The sequence below is a fragment of the Protopterus annectens genome, chromosome 1.part1, assembly GCF_019279795.1.
Source record: "Protopterus annectens isolate FY-2018-M chromosome 1.part1, PAN1.0, whole genome shotgun sequence".
In the NCBI taxonomy this organism is placed as follows: domain Eukaryota; kingdom Metazoa; phylum Chordata; order Ceratodontiformes; family Protopteridae; genus Protopterus; species Protopterus annectens.
Genome location: NC_056726.1, coordinates 724,702,070 through 724,719,068, shown reverse-complemented (window position 1 = coordinate 724,719,068; position 16,999 = coordinate 724,702,070). Strand labels below are relative to the sequence as shown.

The 16,999-nt window shown below is 36.8% G+C and overlaps 1 protein-coding gene across 1 annotated transcript in view; it reads right to left on the bottom strand.

Moving 5' to 3' along the window:
• Nucleotides 1–16,999, bottom strand: part of GALT (galactose-1-phosphate uridylyltransferase) — a 1,193,614-nt gene that overhangs the window by 451,389 nt on the left and 725,226 nt on the right. Inside the window, exon 8 of the mRNA XM_044087230.1 lies at nt 5,527–5,659. Within this exon, the coding sequence (XP_043943165.1) occupies nt 5,527–5,659 (133 nt within the window). The remainder of the gene's footprint in view (nt 1–5,526; nt 5,660–16,999) is intronic.

The following is a 16,999-nucleotide window of genomic DNA, read 5'->3' as shown; positions in this document are numbered from 1 at the left end:
AAGTCTCTCTTTTTTCTGTTTGCATAATCAATTAGCGTTAAAGTTCTCCTTATATTATCAAATGTATTTCTATTTATAATAAAGCCAGTCTGATCTGTATCTATTATACCTGGAATGATTGTCTTTAATCTGTCAGCAAAAATATTCATAAACATTTTATAATCAACATTGAGTAGTGAAATAGGTCTGTATGATGAACATCTGGTCGGGTCTTTATTGGGTTTTAAAATTGGTGAAATAAATGTGTATTGCCAGGAAGGGGGAATTAACTCATTTTGAGCTGAAATTAAAACTTTATGTGTTAATGAGCAAGTACTCTTAGGAAGAATTTTATAAATCTCTGGAATAATACCATCATTACCTGGTGCTTTGTTAGATTTAAGTTTATTTATTTGTGTGATAACCTCTGTGTATGAAATATTTTTATCTATTAATTTAGTCTGAAGTTTATTAAGTTTTTTGTTCATGTTTGTAGTTATAAAGTTCTTTATTTTATCTTTAGAATCCATATTAATGTTATTGTGGTTAATTTTATGAAAGTGATTTCTAAATTCATCTAATAAGACATTCTAAAATTTCTTTGATGTGATTTTGTTTATTTAGCCTTTTTGTTTTATTTTTAAGTCTATGTAAATATTTGGGACTAATTGAGTAAGACAAGCATTTATATTTCTCTAATGTTATTTTGACTTTATGACTTAAAATTTCTTTGTATTTCTCATTTAATTTATTTCCTCAATGACTTTTTTATCCATAATATTTTCTTTATTATTATGTTTATATGAGTCTAATTTGTTTTGAATGTCTATTAATTCCTTGTCCCAATATTTCCTTTTATTATTATACCATCTGATGCTTTGTCCATATAAATATGCTTTTAGAGCATCCCAAATGTGAATAATGGAAACATCTGGTGTAGTGTTTAAATCTAAGAAATGTTGCACCTCAGTAAGTATATAATCTTTATAGTCCTGGTATTCTTTTGATCTGAACAGAATAAGTATTATTTACCTTAAATTCAAAGACAATTGAGTTATGATCTGATATAGGACATGAAATAATTTTGGAATCAGTTAAGTCTGTTACCAGTTGGTTAGAAATAAAGACTATCTATTCTTGAATAAGTTTTATATCTATTAGAAAAAAAGTGTATGGTAATGATTTAGAATCTATTTGATTATTAATATCATTCATGTTTTGCATTAGATGTGATTTTCCTCCTTTTCATGCAATATACAATTAAAATCACCATAGAAAATGATATAATTAATGTATATATTTTCCCATTAATCCATTCCTTTATCATCTCTATAAGATTTAATATTAGTGGCTAATTTATCTATAAGGAATATTAAATTGGCTCTATGCAGATTAATATATCTCATTAAACTTGCCCTTTTACATGGGTTATTCAATCCATTAATATTTAAAGAAATTCCTTTTAGAGTTACCATTTAACTTTTATAGATATATAAAACATATGATCAGAATAACATTTACTAATGTAAGTAATATTATGTCTCCTCCTATAGGTGTTCTATTAATTATAGCTGTATTTAATGAAAATTTTATGGGAATCTGTGTAATTTTAACTTTTATTTGTAGTGACAATGAGTTTATAAAATATGATGTGAATGTCAAAACTATATACACATAACAATAATCAGGTGAAGATATTGTTAGGATTAAACAATGCACCCAGCCTCACCATATTAATTCAATACTAACTATTATTAACTAAAGTTAACCTCATTTAATCTGTATCTATTATATAAACATATAAACCATTTAAATAGCATTCTAACAAACTTGATAGTGAGAGCAGATAAGAGAGTGAGAGAGAAAAGAAAAAAAAAAAAAGAATACCCATAAGATAGTTTAATAAAAGTTTATAAGAATAAGTTCTTATTATATGTTTATGCTTATTTGAGTTGAGTTCAATAACATTTGTTATCTCAGGTATCATTTAAATAAAATTATTCTCATGTATAAATTAAAAGAACAATCTTATATATCTGAGCTGCAGCTTCAAAATGTATATAATCATACTAATGCACATACTTGTCTGTTAGTCATAACAAATGATTTATAACATTACATATCTTTAAATCATAAGCATCTAAATACATTAAAGTGCAGCAGTCCTATAAGCTTTCAAAAACATGTGTGCATGAGTTTTACCTTCTATGCCTTCTAAAATAACTCATTTGTTTAGTATGGCATATTAAGTCACTTAAAATCATTATAACTTTTATATTTTATAAGTTACATCTTAAATAAGTAAATTATTATAAAAAAAACTCACATTTAGAAGTCATAAAGTTCGTTTTTCATCACAATATCACATTGACAGCAGTTCCACTTCCTGAAACAGTTTACTTCTTGAATTTGCGATGTGTCAGTGTGATATCAGGGGTCAAAGTTCAAAATGACTGCTTTCAGCTTCACTGCGTGTTTTCTGGATGTTGAAGCTTTTGACACTATTCACAAGGATACCCACATCCCAAATTGTCTCCCATAACATTCTGGCGGGAATTTTGATAAAAGTATGTGACTGACATTCATTTTGTAATACAAATGGATCTAAGCAGTGTAAAACCTTCTCGAAGCATTTTACAAGTCATTGCAGTCTCTGTGACAGTGAAACTAAGCCTTCAATTATTTAACATAAACACAACTTATTTTTAAATGCCCCATTTCATTTTCTCATTTAGAGCTTAATACACACCCATATCAGTATTATCAAAAGCATATTACCTTATAAGAGAGAGAGAGAAAAAAAAAAAAAGCATCTACAAAGACACTTTACTTGCTGTTTGTTTCAACAAAGTAGAATCTGAGACGAATTACTTCCAACTGCTTTAGATCTAGCTAATTGTATTTATATCATGACATATTATTTGGTGTCATGTATTTAAGCACTTTAGTCATGGTATAATATATAGCAGCAGTATTTAAACAGTATAAATAGTTTTAAAGATATAATAGATTATTTTTCCCCTTAATTCCTTCTTTTCATCCCACTTCCCTCCCTGCACTCCCCCACCCTTCTTTAAATGTTTAGTTAAAGAGAATGCCATTATTTAAAACAAGAAAAGAAAGGAAATGTATCAAATTACTAACCTTAGGTCTCTTTTTCATAAAAGAGAAACAAGTTGATTCATATCAGGTTATTTGTTCCTCAGGAAGTTTGATTATTTACAAAACAAAATTCAGCTCTTGCACATAAAAATAACTTTGAACAAATCCTTAAGATATTTGTGGTTTTCTTGTAAAAGTAGCAACTGTAATTAAAGAGTTCAAAGAGATATAAAACATGTCATTTGTTTTTTAGTCTTTTTTGTTTCTCTGATGTCTTCCAAGAAGTTAGGACTTGCCCATTCCATATCCTCTATTTTATCTAATATTTTATTTTTTTTAATAGGCAGCAAAGCAGAGTCCAAGTCTTCAAAAATTCTAGGGCCATCAGGTAAAACGATTTTTAGTTTGGAAGGAAATAAAAGATGAGTTTTGACCTGTGCTTTCTTAAGTTCTCTTATTAATGGTAAAAAAACTTTTCTTTTTGATATTACCAAGGAAGAATAGTCATTGTCAAAGCGCACAGTTTCTTCATTAATTTTTATAGGTGCTTTAGCCCATGCAGATTTTAATACCATCTCCTTGTCATAAGATGATAAAAACCTTACAATAACAGATCTAGGAAACTTTCTATTTATATTAGAGTTAGATAAAGACCTATGGGCTCTTTCAATACCAAAAGAAAATGCTTCTGACAGATCTAAAGTTTTGGGAAGCCAAGTATTTAAAAAGGATGTAATGTTGTTACCTTCTATATTTTCTGGCAGTCCAAAAATCCTTATATTATTGCGTCTGGATCTGTTTTCCAAGTCATCTAGTTTGGATTGTAGGTGAGTGTTCTGTTTCAATAAGAATTCAATGTTCATTTCTTCTTCCTTAATTCTGTTGTCCATATCATTAAGTGTCTCTTCTATACCTGTGATCTGAGCTTTCTGATGTTGTAGATCCTGGTGTAGCAAATCCATTTGTTTTGTGGTTTTCTCTATAAAGTTATCAATTTTAACATCCAGTCTGTCCATTTTAGTTGTTAGTTGCTGAATAGTAGAAAGTAAAGACTGAAGCTCCTTCTTAATGCTGGAATCCTGACTGTTAGCCTTGCTGGAACTCATTCTGAGCAGAAGTGATGAAAGAGAAATTTCCACAAAGATTTCTGACAGGAAAGTTAGTTAAATTCTCTTTCTTTTTTAGATATTATTCAAGATACTAATATTCCAAATGTTTTTAGAAAGAAAATTATTACATTAGTTGAATTTTGAAGTAATAATTTCCTGTCAATGTAGTTATGTTGGTGGAGCTGAAGAAATCTGCTGCTATCCTGTGTTCATCCTTGGCCACGCCCCAGGTTGTTTATTTTTCTGATGGTGAAGAAAATGCTATTACGCAAGTTCAGCTATGCTTAGCTAGTATAAGATGCCCTCATGTGAATGGCTGTACTTTTTATATTCTGTTAGGTGCTGGTCCTTTGACAGAAGGTTCCTTTCCTGGGTTGAACCAATTTATTTTAGTTCAAATGGTAGGGATGTTACCTTGTGTGTCATCATAAGTTGACTATATGATAACTGGTGTGGTAGTTCTAGACAGATCAGGCTCCACAAGGGAATGCAGTGATGGTTTCTAATTAGGAGGATGGAGGTAAATGTACTTATTTTATTACAGCACTCTCCAAGCTTACTCATTAGTGTAGCTGGACGATTAGTGAAAATAATATATTTACTCAAAAGACTTGGAAATAAAAAGTCTGTTGCAGTTTCTTTCCTGCTATGGTCAGTGATATATGGTCAAGCTTTGTAAAGGACCCCTTTGGAACTGTGTCTAGCTGGGTAATATAAAAAGAAAAAAATCCATTTTCTAAGTGCAGACAACTTCTAAAGTCGGATCCCACTGAAGTAGTCTAACCACCACTTTATCTAATCCCAAGTGATCTAACAAAATAATTTAATCAGTTATAACTTTTATAAGGCAAGTTCATGATTTTTGGATCACTGGTATTAGTTTTCTTACATTTATAACTAATACTGCAGTTTGTTTTATCACAGTGTGTTGGATTATGTAAGCTCGTGGTGCACTTCAGTGCTCTTCCTTTTCTTTCACTGTAGTGCAACTGTGGAGTTATAAGTTAAGAGGTGTTGGGCAAAGCCCTCCATGTAGTGGTGTTGGGGGGCTTGACCCCCCAAAACTTTTTTCGAGTTACACTGGGTTTAAATTTAGCATATGTAGATCAGTTGTGTTTATATGACTCACGTTTAAGTATTCTTTCTTTAGATCAAGTGACACAAAAGTCATATCAATAATAGGCCATTATAGAGATCTACAGCTTTATTTTATGACAAAAGTAGTTAATTTTCTGATTAAATAGGCTGTATTATTTTAATGTTTTATATTGTTACGTTCCTTATGCGGAATGATAGCTTGACAAAAAAAAAAAAAAAAAGATGGAAATAATCTTACTGTCTCTCTCCTTCTCTGACAGGTCTTGTAACCTCAGTCTGTGGCTTCGGGGAAGCAGCAGTGTCTGAAATGGCCATACTGCCCAGTAAGGAACAACAACCAGCCAATCATCATTTTCAACAACTATTCGCTCCTGGGAGGCAAAAAAAAGGAAAGAAAAATGTGAAAGAATATGAATACATCTTGCATAATTTTTAAAGGTAGGTTAATGCACGACTCAGCAAGTTAACAATTCTCATCTGTCTATGTATGTACATTATGTGACAAGAACAAAAAAAAATTAAGACACATACAGTACATGCCAAGAAACAGGCACAAAACAGGAATAACATAGGAAACATTTTTTTTTTTTGGTTGTATGTTGTGCACTGTACTGCTTACCAGAGGTTTGACCATATTATAGAATGAACCAAAAGGAGATATAGCATTTTTTTTTCGATATAATGTTTATTGATTTGCATATAAAAACATGTAACAAAAACAGCAATGATGTACATATATATATTGAGAAAAAGATATAACAGAAGTACTTGCAATAAACAATAATACATTTAGACTATCCTAACTACAAACAACTATTCCAAAGGATACGAATTTGCTGTGTACTAATTTTGTGGAGTTTATAACGCTCAATACTACCTAACTCTCAATGTACCAATACTAGAAGAAATACATTTTCTATACATGACTTAGTACACTAGGTGTTATAAACTGTGTAATGTTTAATTAAGAAATCAAGAATCAAGCAGAGCACCTCTTTGACCCTCTTCAAAAGGAACCTTGATGATTGGATGGGTGAAAGGAAATTTATCCTGGGGATCACGTCAGTCGCCCTGCTAGACAGGGGTTCAGGGAAAAAAATAGTGTGGGAAGAAATAGCCAGGGAATTGTTATGGCTAGGCTTGTATATGCCCTAGGGCCGATAGCCTAGTACCAACCTATGAACCTATAAGAAAAATATATTTACACACAGATGCCACAATTATTTTTACATCAATAAGTGAAGTGAGAAATAAAGTGAGAGAGAAGAACAAGTAAGGATAAACATATGAAGTTAGTAAATGTGGAAAGAATGACTAGGATTGAGTTTTAAGATTTGGTCGTCATCTAAAGTATTGTTCGTCTATAAGTACAGGATTCAGTTTGTGTGGAAAAAGGAAGTATCAGGAAGGAAGATCCAAGTAGTGTGTAGTATATCATATGTGAAATTATCTCCAGTTTTAATCTTTGAATATAGTGTCTAGAAGATGGCTCCAGTATTTTTGGAGTCTGTCATTTTGTTTGGATTTTTATTTGCCAATTTATGCAAGGATGTGAATTTTATCGCCATAACCTTGACATTTTCCCACATGATGTTAGATTTATCTAGCCAGTTTTTGGTAATATAGTATTTAATTAGTGCACAGATTGTAATCAGGACATGATTGTGTATGCCTGTGAGGTTGCAGACCTAGCATTTTAACTTTTTTAACTTGCATATCAACTTCTTCAAGCAAAGATGCTGTATTCTAATATAGCAACAGGCTTATAATTCATGCATGGTGCAAATGCACATTCTGAAAGTTCTACTCGATCAGCTAAAATACGTCCTAGCTATAACTTGGGAGTCTATCCTGTGATTCTTACTTGTAAAAACACTTTTCCATAGTTTTTGTGTGTTACGTGTTCCAAGAATGAGTTGTCATCAAACTGCAGAACACTTTTATGAATCACAAGACATTTTGTGAATCATAGTTATACATCCAGATGTTGTGCAATAGGATTATAAAACCCTCAGCAATAAGCATTATAGGACACTAAGGGTATTCTGTATAAAACTGTGTGCCAATGTTAAGAATAGTATCCAACATACTAAGTCACTGCTAAAAAAGTCAGAATGAGCTATTCCAACTAAATGACATACATAGCTGACTAACAGGATGATGCACATGACTTAGTTCTCACCTCCTTGTTCCCCTTACAATACTACCACCCAGTTATATAATCTTCCATAATCAATGTCAGCCTTAGCAGCTGTGGGTCCCAATTTAGGATGTGTTTGGGGGGGCTAAAGACAGTCCTCTCATCATCCAGCCCTGCCCCATCCATCTTCAATGATTTGCCAGAAAATTACAAACTTAGGAACAAACCAAAATATGAGGCAAAAATCTGGCCATTCTGTGAACTTTTGGACAGTTCAGGGATATGCGACCAGAATTCAATATCTATACTGCATTTGCAACATACCTGTGCAGTTCTTTGCTCAACAACTCTGGACAAAGGCAAAAAAAAACAGAGAAACAAATGTCCAAAAAAGACAATTTTTCAGTATTACTCTAATTTGCTTAAAAAAGTTAATAGAATAACAGTTTTTTGCGTTAATAAGCACTTTCTGAAGAGTAATCCACAGTAATTGACCAGAAAATCAAACACTCTTTGAAGGACATGGGAAAATACAAGGCAAAATTAATCTGAGATTTTCTACAAAAAGGGACAATGTGTCGTAGTTTAACTGTAGCAAGCTGCTTACTATTGTCTCAGACTAGAAGAGCTTTTTTTTTTCCTTTTGTTTTCAAGGTGAAGACTAAAGCTGTCAAGGGTCACAATCAGCAAGTGCTGGTGGTACAGGAGTGCAGTACCTAAATTTGTTAAATACCAGTACTGCATTTCAGTAATGACTGAAGCATTCAGTATATAGTAGTCTAAATAAGATGCATTTGTAGCAAGCAGCTTGAAATAGTTTCAAGTAGAAGACACCATTTTTTTTTGTCTTCAAAGTGAAGGCCTTTTTTCTCTACTCAAGTTCTCAAGTTAAAGTTGTGTACACTCCACAACGTGCCAGATGAGCCAGCTATGTTTCTGAACTGCAGACTGCAGTGGAAAGTACAGGTGCCTTACCTCCTTGGTGGAAGGTCGTTTACACCCAGTCAGCTCAACTGACCCAAAACCAGCCTGTCTTTAATGATTCAATATCTCTGCAGTATTCTCACTTATGCTGTGATCTATAAACAACTAGCACATCACTGATAAATTAAAAACAACATACTACTTAAGAGAACTTATAAAGTGTATGCTTAGCCATTATAAAATCAAGCACATCATATGGAAAAGTGTAAGTGGATTCCCAAGCTTAACCATAGTAGTTCGACATTTTTGTTGTCTTATTCCATTACAGAGAGATAAACTCACTACTAGTATGGATGCAAATTCCAAGGAATGCAGTTCATGATGGTGTAGAATTCCTACGCCTGGCAAACAGAAGGAGAGTGAAGCACATTGTAGCTACAATGGCTGATCTCCCACAGGTTAATTTCATCTGAACCTTCCACATTTTAATAAATATATCTGAGACAGGAAGAGCCAGAGTTTTATAATTAAAGAACATCCTCTGTTTTCTTCACTTTGCTACAACTATCATGTCATTTTTATTAAAGAAAAGAATAAAGAGAGAGAGAGAGCGAGCCTGAACAGGACCATGCAAAACTAAGCTATGTACATGGCATTCATTTTAGCACCGGTTTGACCAGAATGGCATACAGAACTAAAACCCTGACTATGACCCAGCCAACTACAGATCAAGTACTGACCTGGGTGTTGCAGCAGCTGGTAAGGAGGATGGGAGTGAGCAATTACATAGGAGTTTGCCCACCTCAAGGGGAGGGACATGCACAAACCCACTACTGTAGTGACTACTAGTGGAGATGGGAAAATAATGCAGTAGAATGTGGAGACACAATCTTTGTCACTTTAGCTAAGAATCAGCACATGCACTGAAGCATACAAGATTCAGTAACTGATGCTGTGTGTTTCACTTCAGTGATGCATACATCAGCTTTGGAATGGAACAGGTTTTAGGTTACCGAATTAAAAAAAATAAATAAATAATCCCAAGATTGCACATGTCACACATACCAAATAAACCCAGTAAACCTAGTAAATGTCCAATAATTTCAAACCTGATACAAAATAAAGAGCATGCTACACAGATAGCCAAGATCTTAAAACCAAAAGCAACTAGTTACCTAAAATAATCAAATAATCACCACAGTGGCCCATTCACTCAGAAAATGTATCTAAATTATGTAACTGTACTCCAGACCTGACAGCCAAACAAAATCATAAAACATTTCTACAAACACCTTCAGGTATACCCATCATCAACCTTTGATGTAGGTTACTAGTTAGCCCTATCACTGTCTTCACACATTGTTGCCATGTACATATAACAACCAAATGACAAAAATAAACTTTCACATCAACAGCCTTTAAGCAATATTTACTTTATTTAATAATCAAGTATTTAAATACTATTATACAACGACTCATTAATATTCAAAAACGTGCACGCTGATTGGCAGCGTGCACATTGTAAATCTGAGTTATAGTAATGGAAAAAGGTCCGGTCGCCCGGACTTTTTCCATTACTATAACTCTTTACATTGCTTTACACTGTCTCGCTATGTTAAACGAGTTTATGTTAAAGCGAGACAGCTTTAAAAAAAGCAACGGAGATTCTCCGTTGCTTTTTTTAAAGCTGTCTCGCTATGTTAAACCCATTTAACATAGTGAAACGGTTTGTAAAAAGCAACGGAGATCTTGCCTTCTCCATTGCTTTTGCCCACCGCTCTGATGTACTGCGTGGGCATACGCAATACATCAGAACTGCCGCAGAATACCAGACAGCTGTGGAAGGGCAGCAAGGAGGCATTATTTAAGAAAAGTAATTATTTTTTTTCTTAAATAATGTCATTGTATAATAGCAATAACCCACTTCTGGGTGTGGTAATGCTGGATTTACCCACGGTTGGCTTTATTTGGCCACTCAGGCTTCGCCCTCATGACCAAACCACACCAACCGTGGTAAAATCCAACATTACCCACACCCAGGCGTGGGTTATTGCTATAAAACTTCAGACCTAGTACTACAACTTCCATCCTCATTCTTGTTTCTGTTTACCCTTGTGTTCAATCTCACTTCTTAAAATATTTCTTCAATATTTTTAATTTGCTCTTAACATAACACTAATTATACATTAATAAAGCTGCATGTGCTAACAAACACAAATCGTACACTTTTCAAACCCTTGAGCTTCTAAACACTGACTACACTATCTCATACATTTTGCAAACAAATTTTGATTTTCTACACAATGAGCTAATTACAAAACATCATGTATATACAGAGTTGTTGCACCTAACTGTTGACAGTAATATCTTATATATTTTTTTTACGCAAACAGGGTAATTATATTCACTGGTGATGTAAATAAGCCAGACTTCCATATGTGCGAATAAGTGTTCTGTGCATTTTGTTTTAGTTTTATCCACATGGACTATTTGTTTAGGTCTCGGATTTCTTTTTTTCTTTCGTAATTTAATTATCATTCTCTTTATATTACAAAAATGTATGTTGAAGCTTTTCTCCCAAGGACTTTACTGAAAATGGGCAACTGGCTGGACTACCCCAGTTAAGAAATAAAAATAAGTACAAAAATTTCACTTTGCCTTACTAAGCATTAGCAAGGTTCTATCCTCATTAATCAACTAAGTATACTGTACTGTACTGTGCTATAATCTGTTTCTCCTTCACTAGGCAATGTGTGGTGTATGTCTGATTAACATAACTCCTTTCACTTTTTAAACGTATTATGCTGCACTTCATAATATACACGCAGTATTATCCACTAGGAATACATTCATTATGAAGAACAGAAGACAGCCGCGCAACGCAATCCAATTACAAATGAAAAAACGGAAGTGTGCACAAGAAACCACACAAATCCCCAATAACTGTAGTCTGCAGCAAGTGTTAATTAAAGGCATGAGACTTTTTTTTTTGCTTTGTTTTAAGTTGTCTCGTGCCTTTCATTAACATCTTCTGTGGACTACAGTTATCTTGCGACTCCATGCATTTGTTGTGCACACCTCCAGTTTTTAATGCATTATATCGAACAAACGCAATTTTGAATCCCAAAAGAAAGACCATAAAAGGTTGAAACACAAACTGAAAACATAAAAAAAACAAAAAAACAATTTAAACATGTTCTATGCAAGGGCAAGTGCCCCCCCCCCCCCACCGCAACCTCCCACACCCCCTGCTACTTATATATCAATTCTGAGATAGTACTACAGTGGAGAAAATACAAAAACCCAGACCCCACTGAAGTTTCATGTCATACAACAAGCTACTGGCGCTTTTCATACTTTTTAAAATGCCAGTAGGTCATGGGCTTAACTCTGTGTGTTCCATTTTCGATGGCTTGAAATTCTACCTGTTTGCCATACTGTAGGATATGTTAAAGTTGTCCAACATCCCAGTTATGCAATAGTTTAAATACTATATTGCTGATCTTTATCTCAGCATGTTAACTGAGTAAGTCAACTGGCCAGTCTGGAGTCCTTTTCAGCCATTACCTAAGCGAAAAGGTAAATATAACGCAACAATGGACAGTTTTAGTAAAACTAGTCAATCAGTATATTTTGGAGAGATTTAAAGAAACCACAGTGCATGGAAAAAAGTTGCACAGGGAATGTGACAGCATGCTGTACTACCAATTTAAACTGGCCAGCACAGTGACCCAAATATAATAGGTCACTAGCAGTGTGGTTTCATGATTTGTTACCACTGGCACCACTGGATGAGGAGCAATGACTGCTCCATTGCCCCAGTAAATACCAGTAACAACCTAACAGAATAATTATAAACATACATATAAGTAAAGTTTGATCCTAAAAGCTTACAGAAAATATGCACTCATGACAATGGACCCCACATCAAAACACACCCACACAGCCGCTACACTGCACAACCACAGAGCAGAGCTATAGACTCTTGCTTCTCAGGTCCTCTTAGCATTTCACTTTGAATCCAGTGCCTTACAATGACAGATTATTCACAGTAGCTGTAATGCGGAAAAAGTACAGTTATGTACACTTACCACAAATGTAGATGTTCAAGTGTATTCATTGTTACAGTCATCACACTTGGGTTATCCTGCCAGGGGTAGCCCTCAGTCAGCTCGAATACCAGAGGCTTAGTATTTTTGTCAGTTGCTGTCGCTTCAGGACTGACGTCAGGTCATCAGTGGTATAAAAACAGGCAGCCGATGCCATTACATCATTTTTTCTTGCCCCAAATGTCAGCAGCCTCCAAATAGGGAGCTAAGTTATGGTGGAGTAACACCAGCAGTAGAAGGGAAATACCAATAGCCCTGTAAGGAGTGAGGAAGAGAGAGATAGAGAGAGGGACAAGGGGGCTGGGAGTGGGAAACCAGGACTGCAACAGTGAATACACTTGAACATCTACATTTATGGTACGTGTACACAACTGTACTATGTTCTTCATGTTTCACTGTTGCAGTCATCACACTTGGGCTGATTCCCAAAGCTGAAATATGGGTGGAGGCAGTCAAGAAGAGTTGGGGCTGGCTAGTATGCCTTGCAGGATTGCGATTGCAAAGCCTGCCATGGATTTGGAAAAGATAGGCAGGTGGTAATGCTTGGTGAAGGTATGAACAGAACTCCATGTTGCAGCTTCCAGGATGTCCCTGTTAGGGACTCCTCTAGAAAGGCTGTAGAGGTTGAAGTCGCTCTAATGGAATGTGTTCTGACCCCCTGTGGGGGTGGTTTTCCATGGTGTTTGTAACAGAAATGGTTACAGTGTGCTATCCATTTGGAGATGGTTTGTTTTGATATGGCCTTGCCCTCTGCCCATGGAGCAAAGTTGACTAGTAACTGGTCAGATTTCCTAAAGGGCTTAGTCCTATCCAGGTAGAATCTGAGCTGTTTGTGCACATCTAAAGAGTGCAGGATCCTTTCCCCTTACTTTGAGGTTTAGTGAAAAAAAGTGGGCACATGAACAAATTGGTTCAGAGCCACACTGGACACCACTTTAGACATGAAAGTAGGGTTAGTCCTCAGGGAGACTCTGTCAGTATGGAAAATGATGAAGGGTTCCACAGCCATAAGTGCTTGTAGCTCAGACACTCTTCTAGATGAAGTGATGGCCAAAAGCAAAGCTGTTTTCCAAGAGAGGAATTTTAACTCTGCTGAAGCTGCAGGCTCAAAGGGGGGAGCGTTAGCTTTTCCAACACAAAGTTAAGGTCCCAAGCATGGGTAGGGGCTCTTGTTGGTGGCCTTAAGTTGTTAGCCCCTCGCAGGAACTGCTTGATGAGAGGATGTGAGAAGAGAGGTGGCTCAGTGTTGTAATGTGCAGAGATGGCAGAGGCATGGATTTTAATGGAAGAAAAGGATAGGCCCCTGTGGAGTAGGTCTGCTAGGTAATCCAGGATGAGAGGTAAGGATGGTTGTGCTGGGTCAGCTCCTTTAGTCTGGATCCAGGAAAATACCTTTTCCACTTGTCAGCATAGGATTTTCTAGTACTGGGTCATCTGGCTTCATGTGTAACATCCAGGACCTGCATGCTTAGGCTGAGCATTGGAGGAGAAGTCAAGGAAATAGCCAGGCTTCCAAGTTTAGGGTGTGTAACTGTGGATGCAAGAACTCTCCCTCCTGCTGAGTCAGAAGAATAGGAATCTGAGGGAGGTGCCATGGAGGCAACGGAGACAGACTGCACAGTAGTGAGTACCAGTGCTGGCATGGCCAGTCAGGGGCAATCAGGACTGCCCTTGGTCTCTCCTCCCTTATTTGGAGTAGTACTCTGGTAAGAAGAGGAAGGGGGGGATGCATAGACTGACATGTTTTTCCAGTGGAAGGACGGGGCATCCACTTTCCAGGCCTTGCTGTGAGGTTCCCTGGTGCAGAATTTGCCGAGCTGGTGGTTGTAGGGGGAGGCAAACATGTCCACCTTCGGGGTACCCCATTTCTGGGTCACAAGGCTGAAGGTGTTGTGGTTTAATTGCCACTCATATGGGTCTAGGAGATTTCTGCTTAAGTTGTCTGCCAGAGAGTTTTGGTTGCCTGGCAGGAATTGGGCTTGCAGGTGAATATGCATGGCTGAGGCCATGTTTCAAAGGGTCATGGCTAGCCTGCAGAGTGGGTAAGAGTGGGTTCTCCCCTGCTTGTTGATGTACCACATCACTGTGGTGTTGTCGGCTTTGATTAGAAGAGGCCATGTATAGAGTAGGGATTTGAAAGCTGTCAGAGCATGCTCAACAGCTAGCATCTCTTTCTGTTTGATGTGCAGATGAATTTGATTTGGGCTCTAGTCGTCCTGAATGCACCTGCAATCTAGATGTGCTCCCCAGGCATAGTCTGATACATCTGTGGTTAGGGTCTGGGTGGCATGGGGTTGTGTAAAGGGAAGTCCCCTGTTGTGGTTGCATACTGCTGCCCACCAAAGTAACTCTTTCCTTAGACAAGGTATCATAGGTAAGATTGTTTCCAGGTCCTGAGAATGTTGGCACCAAAGACTTTTTAAGTACCACTGAAGTTTCCTCATAGGCAGTGGGGCATATGGAATTAGTAGAATGTAGGAGGCCATGAAACCTAGAGTTTGCAGGATTTTCCTTTTGGATAACTGGGTTCTGGTGGCCATTTGAGAGAAGTAGCCTGTCAGATAGGCTTGTTTTTCTGGAGTAAGGAATGCCATCTGGGATGTTGTGTCCAAGCTTGCTCCCAGGAATACAATTTTTTGACTGGGGACTAATTTGGATTTCTTTTCATGGATAGTGTACCCCAATGAGGTTAGAAGGTCCTTTACAAGTGTCAGGTGCTGTAACAGCTTTTCTTGACTATCTGCCTGAATCAGGTAGTCGTCCAAGTAGGGGTAAATTTTAATATTTCTTTGTCTAGTGAAAACTCTGGGAGCAGTGGATAAGCCAAAGGGACACAACTGAGACAATATTATTCTGATATGACCTGAAATTTTCATCTGCCAGTAGATTTACTAAATTGTATTATCAGAAAGGATCCCTCTATAATGCTGCAAAACATAAGTTGCTACATTACACTGTCAGGGGTTTCATTGTCAGTCACATCTAGTTTTGTTTTATCATTATTATTATTATTATTATTTGCACACATGGCTGTAACACCTCTGGAAAAAAAAAAGAGGAAATAGCTGGAATTGAAGAATAGCAGCACCCAAAATCAGCAAGTAAATGGACTACAGCGCAGATACGGAGCTGAGCCAGGTAGTGAAATAAAGTACATAAGGAAACCTGGTGGTCGAATGCATAAGTCCAGGAAGTCATCAAAAGAAAGAAGGAGTGCAGAAAAAAGTAGGAGATACAAAAGATGGACCAAGCTAAGAAAGAATACCGGTTGTCTAAGAGAGCAGTTGCAATAGCAAAGAACAAGGCATCAGAAGCACTCTGCCAGCTTCTGTAAAGGAACTCAGTAGATGGCACAAAGAAACGGTTGCAAGGCAAAGACAGAAAGATAAAGATATTCATCAGACACCCTTCATAAGGGATGCTAGAAACAACCTGCTCACCAGACCACAGGTCATCAATTGAAGATGGAAGGAGTACTTCCAGCAGCTTCCGAATAAAGAAAACTCCACCGAAGCTGTACTGCCCAGACAGCCTATAATAGAAGTAGAAGAATAGCCCACCCTAGAAGAAGTAACAACAACATTAAGGAAAATGAAGTCAGAGAAAGCAACAGGTTGGTTCAAATGAGGTCAAGGCAGATATCAAGATCTTGGATGAGTTGGGCGAGAAATGACTTCTGATGGTACTCATAACAGTATGGAGAGAAATGAATACCCCAGATGACCAGAAAAAAAACATACATGTGCCACACAGTGTACAAAAATAAAGGGGACATTGACAACAGTGGGCAGTATAGAGGCATCAGACTCCTGTCACTCTGCGTGCAAGTTCTGGACAGAGTGATTGCTAAACGAATACACAAGGTAGTACAAAGTAAGATGGGAAATGAGTCATTCAAATTCAGATCAGAATGCAGCACAACCAACCAGATGCCTGTAGTGAGTCAGACAGTTCAGAAGAAAATAGAGATGAGGAAAGAGTCCAATGCATTTCCAGACTTGGAGAAGGCACACACCAATTTCCCAAGAAGCTGATTTGGGCAGTCCTACGATGGTTTGAAGTCCCAGCAACATCAGACAGTCTAATGAAAAGGACCTAATTACACAAGTTCAAAAGACTTGAACCTTGACTGTAATATAAACAGGACCTGGTGGAGAGACAGGTATGTATCCCAGAGGCTACCCCATCTTTGGAACAGGCTCCCCATCACTGTGAAGCAGAGTTCCTCCCTAATCCAATTCACAGGGATTCCTAGTGGGAGTGGGTGAGTTCAGCTCAGAGCCCACTGTTGTTCATACTGATTATGCAACAGGTCAGAAAGGACAGATCAATAAAGGTGCTGTATGTAGACAATGTGGCATTACAGGCAGAGGCACACCCTGAACAAGAACTTCAAAAGGATTGGGGAATGGAATGCAAAACAGAGGACACTGGATGAAACAGACTAGTCTACAGATGAGACAGTCGTAATGGCAGCAGATGGAGGAAATCAGAAGAAGCTGAAAATTAAGATAAAAGGGAAAATAGTGGAACAAGTA